Below are 11,491 nucleotides of genomic sequence, written 5' to 3'. Positions count from 1 at the left end.
AAATGATCTGGTGAAATAAAGAAATTCCACCCATTCATTATACTTATACTTTTCAATAATCTCTGGAAATATAAATCTAAACCTAGGCTAAAGTTATTAACATTTCAGAAAGGTGATAGTCTTAAACAGGTGGCTGATGCATATATAATGGAGCTTTGGTGTTGCTATCCAATTCTTCGTACTCCAAAAATTACTATGGATGACTCAATGTGCCTCATGAATAGAGTGAAAATTGGAACTGGCTGATAATAGGTTTCTAGTATCTGGCATAGGGCCTTGCATGAACGATGTTCATAACACTTTGTTGAACTGAGCCAAACAAAAAGATAAAGATAAAGCTTCTCCTCTCCTCTCCCATCCCCCACCATAATCTCATTTAATTAAAGACAACAGACATTTCTTTTAAAAGTATCTGCTCTAAGGAGGACGCATGAGGCAATAGAAAACACATAGGCTTTAGATTTTTATGGATTCAAATCCCAATGCTTCAAATTACTCCCCTAAGGAAGTCACAAGCACTTGGAGCCTGAGTTGCCTCATCTGTAAAATGAGGGATTTGGATTAAATGATCACTGAGATCTCAGTTCTAAAACATAATCTCCTAGGTGTTGTCCCTTATTAACCTGTGGTAGATTAAAAAAAAAAAAACTATCCAGCAGCTAATATCCTACTGTTTAGCATCCTATTATAGCTTTCTGCCTATTCTTGGTCAAATTACTCATTCTAAGAGTCTTGTATTGCATGGTATCCAGTAACCTTGACTCAGACCTTTTTCCTTAAGCCCTAAGAAATCTCAGTGGAAAACTTTGTTCTTCTTATTAGACTCCTTCATTACATCTGCTTAACAAAGGATAATAAAATAAGATTATACAAAAATATGTTTTTGTTGCAATTTCATACAATTATATCTATGCAGAATTTCCTATTTTCCCACAATTTATGACAAAAAATTCTTTAAAAATACCAGCAAGAGCATGTTATGCTTAGAAAGTAGTTGGTAATTACAATTCAGATTTTGACAAAGAATGATAGCACTTATTTATCGCTGAATGTTTGGTTCAGTAAATAGCCAAGGTATATATAATGGAATATGCTCTGAATCCCATTTCACTTTACTAAACCATAATGCAATCTTGTCACTACAGGTAAATCCTTATTTTTCTTCTAGTTGTTACTGTTTACTGGAGAGAAAAAAAAAACCCAAACAAGCCTTCCAGTTGTGATAGGGTAACATGAAACAGTAATTTACTACTATATGCCAAAATTCTTAAGGACTTGATTACCCAGGATAAAAATGTAATTTCTTTTGATCTATCACTTAATAGCTTACATACACAGGAATTTTATCTGGAGTCACTAACAACAGGAATCATGTTAGTGAATTTTGCAGCTACTGTGGTTTATCCTTTTTTTTTCTCATAAGGAACCAATTAAAGTGTAATTTCATCATCACACAAAAGGCTTTTAAGTCAAGGGAAAATAATTTAAAATCAATCGAATCTCATATCAGTTTAATTATGATTAATTTCTTTTGTAAATATAACCCAAATAAAAGTCACATGAACTCCACTCTCACATTTCCAACCGTCTCCTCACCTCTCCTGCCTGATGCCCCACTGGCATTTTAAAACCACCATGTGCAAAACCAAACTCATCTTACCCTAAACCAGCTGTTCCTCCTGATTCTATTTCTCTTAATAGTAGCACCATTCTCCTACTTGTCCAGGCTTGAACCCTAGGCCACATCTTTCAGTGCTCCTTATTGTTTAACCTATTCATCCAATTACTTGATGAATTCTGTAGATTCCAAACTGAAATGTCTTCTAATCCATCCATCCTTTTCATTTATATATCAACACACTATTCTGGTTTTGTTATCTATCAAAGTACAATAGCTTAGATTAATAAGTGGTCTCCCAGATTCATCTCTCGCCCCTCTCTAATCTATTTTATATGTAGCTGCCAATTTAATTGTCTTTTTTGGGGTGGTAGGCAATGGGGTTAAGTGACTTGCCCAGGGTCACACAGCTAGTAAGTGTCAAGTGTCTGAGGCCAGATTTGACTCCAGTCAAAATCCGGTCCTCCTGACTCCAGGGCTGGAGCTTTATCCACTGCACCACCTCCCTGCTTCAAATTTAAATGTCAAAGGATTTCCTTGATCATGTTATTCCCCTGCTCAAAAATGCTCAAATAGCTCCCCAGGGCCTTTTAAATTAAGTCTAAAATTATTAGCGTGTCATTCAAAGCCTTCACAATCTGAACCTGATCATTCTATTCTGGCTTATCTCTCACTACTTGCTTAGGTAGTAAGCCTTTCAACTTAATTGGAGTTGATGGTCGCCAAACATAGGCTGTGCTTTATTTGCTTTGTGGTTTGCTCATATTGTCTTTTTTGACTGGAATGTTTTGCTCTTCCCCCAACCACCATCCCTATTTGTGGAAATCCTGACCCTCTGCTCCATACCTCCTTCCCCTGGCCTGCACTGCATCTTTTTTGTGCCTCTTCTGTCTTAGACTTTAGCTGTTTGTACACCTGGTTTATTCCAAAGGTTCCCAATTCCCCAATCAAACTCCTACTGGACTAGAGGCAGCACAGTGGCAGGGCCTAGGTCTAGAAAGACCCCAAAACAGTACCCCCCACACAGGTAGGAACTCAGTAAATATTGATTGTATGAATGAATGAAAAAATGAAATATGCTCTATAAAAATAAGTCAACTGCTAATTACATTTCCATGAATGTATAATTAGCATACTGACTAGAATTTTATATATTCATTATTACAAGTTCCCGATAAAAATGAAATATATACACATGAATATCGAAAGGGCTCAAAAACATTTTACAAATACATTCTGCTTTTTAGTACACATCCATTAATTTTGTATAAAACTAAAAGATGTAAGTAATCAATGATATTTATATTAATATAAGTTTTATATGGATAGAAAACTACAAAATAATTAAGTTTTTCTAAATGATACATACCATATGCAAAAAATAGAATGTTTCCATGCAATGTAGGAATATCCTGTCAATTTAGTGAAAGAAGTTTAACTGATTGTTTAAGTTTTTCAGGTGTTTGAAATGACTAGCAAAATTGATTTTCTGATGACACAACTTTCATGGCAATGTGATTAAGTAATGTAATAATGCTATGCAAGAAACACTGGGGTCTCATACCTTCAGATTACCAGCGGCAGTAAGCACTGACTTCACTGCTCTCATTCCATAGTCATAATGGTGTTGAGATGACAATTGCTCTGAACACAAACGATAAGTAGCTACAATTTTTACTGACAGGGGTCGAGCAGTAACAAAACCACAGGAATAAAGGACGATTTCTGCAATCATGGCATAATCAGGCACCATCATTGCTACTGTTCTAAAGAGAGCCTATTAAAGAGAATAATCATATGTTTTAAAATGGATAATCAGAAAAATAATTCTCTTTAATATTTATCAATTTAATGAAATGCATCATTATATATTTTTGCAATAGTATCAATTTGCATTAAAGTCTTCTCAATCAACATAGGGACAATTTTAAAAATTGAAAGAAAAAAGTATTCCATCATGGTAGCATAATAAGAAACAAGGCTTCACTTTTTTCTTAAAATTCATATTTTACAAGTTTAAAATTAAAAATTTTTGTAATTATATTTTTGATTACTTATTAGTTCACAATGAAATTAACTTATAGATCAACATGGTTATCAATAAGGGGAGATAGAGCGGAAAGAAGAATAAAAAATGAAACTACAGCAAATATTTAGAGAATTCTGCAAATAATCCATTCCTTATATGGAGGGAGAGAAATGCTGACTGCACTCTTCACTCATGACCTTACATTTATTTTACTAGGTATACATTTGGTATACAATTATATATACATATGTTCTTTTCTCCAATAGAATGTAGGCTCCTTGAGGGCATGGATTGCTTCATTTTTATCTTTCTATCCTCAGCATCTATATGATGCTTAGCAGAAAGGAAGTGCTTAATTAGTGCTTATTTGATTGATAAATCAGCCAGGGCCACATATTATATTAAAGATCAGCATATGGTACCTTCCTGAGTTCTACTTAGGAATCCTCTGTTTGCTATCAGCCCAGTAATGAGGATGATAATAATTATCACTTTAAGGTTTGCAAAGCACTTTACAAATCTTATCTCAGATGATCATGACCATAATATTGGGAGGTATGTGCTATTATTATCCCCATTTTGAAGTTGAGGAAACTGAGGCAGACAGCGATTAAGTGATTTGCCCAGGGTCATACAGCAAATATGTATGTCTGAGGCTGGATTTTAACTCAGGCCTTCCTGATTCCAGGTTCAAAGGTTCCAGCCACTGTGCCACCTAACTGCTTTTATATAATAAGATGACCATTAACACAAGGGTGTGTCATTAGCAAGGAAACTATAAATAGGGTGCATACAGGAAAATATTCTAAAATAATCATGTTGAAATCCTGGAGAGATGGCAGAGCGAGAGGTTGCCTAGGGACAGGTTTCCATCACTACATGAAAAAATACATGTGAAAAACAAATATAACAGCATTGACAAGAACACAAATGAAAGAGCCCACCACAGGTAATTTTTAGAGGAAAAAAATAACTGAAGATCAACTCACTAGCCCATGGTTCTGTGTTACAATCTCTTCTGCTCACCCTCATCCCCTTTTATAACCTCCCCTTTGCTGGCTTTGGTGGTCTTGTGAACCTCAAAATCTTCTTGGTTCCTATAATTTAAGCACCTTACTTTTAAAATTAACCCCTTTGATTTTCCTGGGGTGGGGGATACTTCATTAATAGGGTGAGTTGAAGTCAATAAAATCAGACCATCCCTAAAGCTTGAGAAGATGGTAAGAGGGAAAGCATAGAAGAGTATGAATTCTGGGAGAAAAGAAAGTGTAGGAAGGAGGACACCAGAAATTCAAAGCTGAATGAAATTCAGTGATATAGTACAGAAAAGCAAACAGCCAACAGAAAGAATGAAAGGAAGATAGAGAAGTCCAAGGCTGCTAGACGCATCCCACAAGTGTCCTTGACAATCCTCTCCTGATGCCATGATGACCAGCTCCCTAGGACCAGCCAATACAAGCTGTGCCCTTCTTTGCAACTTAGGATCTTTAAAAGTTGCCTAGGATGCTGAGAGACAAGTGACTTGTACATGGTCACACAGCCATTAGGTATCAGAGGCAGCACTTTTAAACCGCAGTCATGATGGCTTTGAGGCCAACTAAGTATTACACCATGCTCCCTTCCACTAAAAAGGAAGAATTCTAAATATTCTTTCAAAAGAGTCCAGGCTGAACAAATTGTTCAAAATGTGATTGATCAAATAGTAGACAGTTTTTGACAGAAGTGCAATGTTTATTTTCTTATTTTTGTCTAGGGCTACACAAGGTCATGAATGTGAGCTGCAGAACATTTCTGTTTGATTTTCTTTTTAAAAGAAGCACACATTGAGTAATAAGAGTAAGAATACTAGCTAACATTTATACAGCACCTACCGTAAGCTATGCACTGTGCTAACTGCTTTACATATATTATCTTATTTGATCCTCACAACAACCCTGGGAGATAAGTGCTATTATTATTCACATTTTACAGATAAGGAAACGGAGGCAAGCAAAGGTTAAGTGATTTGCTCAGGGTCACACAGCTATTAAATGTCTAAGACTGGATTTGAACTCCTATCTTCCTGACTCCAGGCCCACAGCTCTAACTACTGTACAACCTTGGGCTAGAAAATCTAACCGAATATGGTGGGAACAATATCCTAACCTCTCCCCTTATCCAAGAAAGCTAGTTTTTGCTTAAAAGGTATTGAGACATTTCTTGAGCCTTGTTTGGCTTAGGGGACCAACATTACTTCCTTATTGCCTTATAAAGAAGCCACAAAGAGCTAGAAGGTCTCTGAGATACTTGGCTGGTGGATCACAATAGGAGTTTTGCTCAGCTAAATCAGTTCAGGGGGTTCTCAATGCTTATCCTTGTGAAATCTTCTCATTCTATGGCTAAATCTCTTTTTGTTAACTATCGAATGACTTAACAGTGTCATTTTGTTCCAGTATTGAACCTAACCTACCAAAGTACTGGTCTGAGTCAGGCCCTGTACGGAACACAGTAAAACAGTAAAAATTAAGAGAGTAACTAGAGGAAGTGACTTAATATTTCAGGGGGAAAACTCATCTCTTCATTAATAAATCAATCTTGTATATGGGACACTTCTTGGAGAGGGAAAAAGTATGAGACAAGGGGCTTAAGGACTAAGAGCAAAAATGTATATGAGGAAAGAAAAAAAGATCCATAGGTTCAAAGGGAAGTGGCATGATATAAAAAGGGGTAAGTGATGAAGAAGAAAAAGACAAAGATCAAGGGCAGGGCCTCCAAAATAGAATTACAGAAACTTTCCCTCTATTTCCTGATACCTCATTGAGAATTAGCACTCCTGGGAACAGAGAATCGAAGAAGGAGTAAAGGGGTAAGAAAAGGGGCAAAAGGAAACTTGACTTCTTGGAAGGGGGCACTGCAAGTTAATTTCTCTGAAGCAGAAGAATGAATGAGGTGGGTAGGGAGCATGAGGTACCACGTTCTGATTTTGGAAATGGAGAGGTAAGAAAAGCAAAAGAGGACAAATCAAAGAAAGTAAACCTGAGGATATTGGGATTGTGTGGGTAATGGGGAGTAGGAGGAGTGGAGGAAGGTGATTTGAGGGGAGGATATTAAGTTCAGATTACTGTAAGCAAATTATAGCAGAAAATTATGCTGATTTGAAAAAGATGGTAAATGTGTGTGTACTTAATAGAAGAAAACAAAAACTTGACAATAATGTCCTAAATGTCCTCAATAAAAAGGGGAAAAAAAGAATAGAATAACAAAATCCAACATTTTTCTGCATGAAAGAAACATTTAAAGCATGGTGATGCAGTGAAAATGAGGAGAATAGAACAAAATCTATTATATTTCAGGAAACTCTAAAATAGAAATTGAAATAATGACATCAGATGAGATAATATCAAAAAATTCAAGGGACACATATGGGGAAACTACATTATTCTTTTTTTTTCAGTCAAAGACAAGGCTTATTAGAACATCCATCATATTAGGCAGACCCTTAAGGAGTCTGAACATTAGTAAGCTATTGGCTAGATTTTAAGAATCTGACCAATGGCTAGATTATAAGAATCCCAGCAGTGGCTAGATTTTAAGAATCTCAGCCAAAACTATATTATTCTTAAAGATACCACAATGAAAAAAAATAACAATATTCATTGAATATATACCAAAAAACACCTAGGTTCTTAAAAGGAACATAAGGTGAATAGCAAAAAAAACATCAATAATAACACAATAATATTAATAGTCTTTAATGTTCATCCTTCAGAGCCAAATAAACTCAATAAGAAGATAAACAAAAACTCTACTAAACTGAATTATTGAATAAAAATATTTAACTGACCTAATGAAATATCTAAATGGGAGCACTTTAGAGGATACATATTTCTTTCCAGTCCATGATCCCTTTATTTAAAAAAAGCTAATGATATGCTAAGGTATAAAGAATTCACAAAAAACCCCACAAAAATGCAGATATAATAAATAATATAGACTATTTTAAAACATATATATGTATATCTACACACACACACACACACACACACACACACACACACACACACTCTATACCTCTGATTTCCTTGCAGTGGGGAGTTCCTAGTGAGGAATTCCTTCTAATGCAGATCATCACTTACTCAGCAACTTAAAGTCTTTGCAAGTTGAGTGGGCTACTAAGAGGTAAATAACTTGCCCAGGATCACAGGCAGTATGTGTCAGAAGCACATCTGAACCTAGATCTTTCTTACTTTAAGGCCAGCTTTCTAACCATATAATTATTTTACTTATGCAGAAAGTGCCTTTTTGACAAAATACAACCCTTATTTATATTAAAACCCTAAAAGCAAAGCCATAGGAAGGTTCTTCTTTAATTTAAGAACTCTGATCAATGCAATGACCAATCATGATTCCAATGGACTCATGATGAAATATACCACCTACTCAACTCCAGATAGAGTACAGATTCACTTTTTTTGACAAAGCCATAAAATTCAGGGATGGGAAACCTGAGGCCTCAAGGGCACATGTGGCTCTCTAAGTCCTTAGGTGTGGCCCTTTGACTGAATCCAAACTCAGTCGAGGCTGTAGGTTCCTTACCCCTACAGATGTTTTGCTTAGGTCTATGTATTTGTTATAAGACCTTTGCTTTTTTTTCTTTTTCATGGGGATTTGGGGAAAAAGAGAATAGATGCATTTTGGTTAACATTTAAAATATATAATTTAATTTTAAAAAAGAAACGCTAGCTCAAAGAGCTTAGACATTTTCTTCAATTTCTTACTATAATTCCTCCCAATAATTTATGGTCTCAGGTTATTAAATACTGGTTACTGTTTTGTTAAAGCCTCCTTATGGTAGACATAATATTTCTACTATGCTCCCTAAATTGAATTTTTAAATTTCATTAAATAACCTTCTTGCTGGAGTATAAGCATAGTAAATAGCATGAGGTAAATGAAAAAAAAAAAAGAATACAAAATGGATGAAACCATTATTCCTTACATACCTTCAGATTATCTGGTAGTTCTGAACGTCCAGCATATCCAGGATTCATAGTTATAAAAACCGCACAAGTTGGGTCAAGTTTTAGTTCGGTTCCTTCAAATGTTAGTATTTCACAGCCCGTATTAATGCCTGCAGATAAGAGAAAACAAAATATTTTTGATACATTAAATCAAAATATGACTTGTATCATGTGTTACTGTATATATTCATCCTACTAATTAGTAATATAAAAAAAAGTATTACCTCTTTGGATGGTAAGAATTTGTTGAGCAACCACAGAAAGTACTTCCAAATCAATTCTATTAAACTCATCGAAGCAAGCCCAGGCTCCACAAGACAACAGTCCCTAAGAGAATCCAATAATGAAACTTTTCATTCTTATCCAAATAGAACATTGCAAAGAAAAGGTTTTCTTCTCCATAATCTCTTCCATCATTTAATATAATACAAAGAAAATCCCCTATTCATATTCATAAAATAGTTCATTTCCTCATCACTAGCACATTATTCACAAATCCAATTTCTGACTTGGAACAATTTAAGATTTCCACTACATATATACATATTTGTGGTGTGGAAAAAACATAAGATGTGTAATGAGAAGACCTGGGTTTGAATATTGGCTCTGCTACTTCCTACCTCAGGTTCCATATCTGGAAAATGAAATGATTTCTCAGGTCTTTTCCAATACTATGAATTGATGATTATAAGTAAATTTAATATTCACCTATATTTCCAATACTTACTCTATGTGGCATTTACATTTTGGTTTATTAGCTTTTTCATAGCTTCTCTCAAATACGGTGATTTAGATGATGCTAATGAAAATTTAATCTTTGTATGAACTAATTACATTTGTTCTGTTTCATAGCTACAGACAACATCCCTAACTTCCAGTTCCCTCACAAATACTTGTTGTTAAAATGCAGAGGGAAATGGACAACCCAACGTGCAGCACAAATCAATTATTAGCATGATATATTAGAAAAAATACTAGTCAGAGTCAAGAAGACCTGGGTTTGAACTAGCCTTTGACACATTGTTATGTGACCATAGACAAGTCACTTAACCTCTAAGAGTTTCAGATTCCTACATTTATATGAACTGATGCAAAGTGAAGTGCGAAGAACTGGGGGACTGCTGTGCACAGTAACAGCAATGTTGTAATGATAATCAACTGAAAGACTTGGCTATTCTGAGCAATGCAATGATACAAGACAATTCCAAAGGACTCATAATGAGAAATGCCATCCATCTCCAGAGAGAGAACCGATGAACTCTGAGTGCAAATTGAAGTGTAATTTTCTTGCTTTTGTTTTGCTTTGTTTTGCAATATGGTTAATACAGAAATATGTTTTGCATGATTTCATATGTAAAATTGATATAAAATTGTTTGCCTTCTCAGTGAGTGGGGAAGGGTTGGGAGGGAGAAAGAGAATCTGAAACTCAAAATTTAAAAAGAAAAGAATATTAAAAATAATAAATAAATTTTAAAAAGATAAATTTAGGGAAAAAAGAATTTCAGATTCCTCATTTTTTAAATGGAAACAATACTTCTCACCATTGTTGTGAGGAACAAATGAGATAATGCAATATAAAATGATTTTAAATTGTAAAGGGTAATATAAATTTTAGCTATTATCGGAGCCATAACTAGAAATCATTGTGCCCGAGGCAAGAAGGTAAAGGGTGAAATGTGAGAATGCCTGGAGAAAGAAGTGCACCCCCAGATAGGGTTTGAAAGATTTGCCCCGCCTAGGAAGGTGGGGAAAGAGACTAAGGACTGAGGGTGGGGCCACAGAAGAGAAAAAGAGATGCTGCTATAATCACTCTCTAAAGTTCAGCATTCTGGGGAAAAGCCTCAATTGCCTCACCCTAGTAATAGTTCTGTTTAATATCACTAAATGAAAACCAACTCAGAGCAGATCCTCTAGGGAGAGTAATTTTAGTATCCAAAAGACAGTATATTAGCATTGCTTAGGGAGATATCACTCCATTCAGCTTCCCCTATTGTAGCATAGGATTTAGGAGAAGGATGTAAGATTGGAAAATACTCAACTAAATAGAATATGTGGGTAATAAGCATATGAAATATGGGTAAGTTATATATAACATGTATACAATAATCTAAAAATAACATAAGCATCTGAAATTAAATAAATAAAAGGATCATTAGATATTAATTATTGATTCTTTAATTAGTCAGTAGTCCAATGACTATCCAAACTTCATTTAGTATCTCTTATATTAGGTATTTATTCAGTAGACACGTGTATACATGGTTGAAACTGCAGCTGTGGAAATAGAGGCAATATGATACTCAAGTACTGTTCACTACAGAAACAGTCCATATGCAGTTTGTTTGTAATAATGCCAAAAATATTTAGAGATGCAGCCAGGTGGCACAGTGAATAAAACACTGAATCTAGAATCAGGAAAACCTGAGTTCAAATCTGACCTCAAACAGTAATTAGCTCTGAGACCCTAGGCAAATCACTTAACCTCTGTGCCTCAGTTTCCTCATCTATAAAATGGAATCACTAATTACTACTATCTCCCAGGGTTGTTGTGAAACTAAAATGAGATGCTTGTAAAGTGCTTTGCATATCTTAAGGTATTATATAAATGTTAGCTATTGTTGCTGTTGTCATTGTTCAATGATTTATAAATTAAAGTGAAATTTTAGTCAATCATCCGAATCATTGTTTATCCAATTTAAATATCCAGAATTCAAATATTTTTAAAACAAATGGATAATTGGAATGAATTTTTCACAAAATCTAAATGTTTTGACAGCCTTTGTGCCCATGTCTTTATGAAGTCAACACTTCATTTCACGAAAGAATGGACTGATGAATAGGAG

The 11,491-nt window shown here is 34.9% G+C and overlaps 1 protein-coding gene across 1 annotated transcript in view; it reads right to left on the bottom strand.

Annotated features, from left to right (window-relative positions):
* Nucleotides 1-11,491, bottom strand: part of DNAH7 (dynein axonemal heavy chain 7) — a 265,553-nt gene that overhangs the window by 167,807 nt on the left and 86,255 nt on the right. The window contains exons 22-24 of the mRNA XM_027866000.1: nt 8,872-8,974; nt 8,630-8,757; nt 3,183-3,395 (exon numbers count right to left, since the gene is read on the bottom strand). Of these exons, the coding sequence (XP_027721801.1) occupies nt 3,183-3,395; nt 8,630-8,757; nt 8,872-8,974 (444 nt within the window). The remainder of the gene's footprint in view (nt 1-3,182; nt 3,396-8,629; nt 8,758-8,871; nt 8,975-11,491) is intronic.

Source organism: Vombatus ursinus, unplaced genomic scaffold (genome assembly GCF_900497805.2).
Source record: "Vombatus ursinus unplaced genomic scaffold, bare-nosed wombat genome assembly UNPS02014779.1, whole genome shotgun sequence".
Classification (NCBI taxonomy): Eukaryota; Metazoa; Chordata; class Mammalia; order Diprotodontia; family Vombatidae; genus Vombatus; species Vombatus ursinus.
Note: the sequence above shows the minus strand (reverse complement) of the source record. Positions and strands in the feature narration are given on the sequence as shown.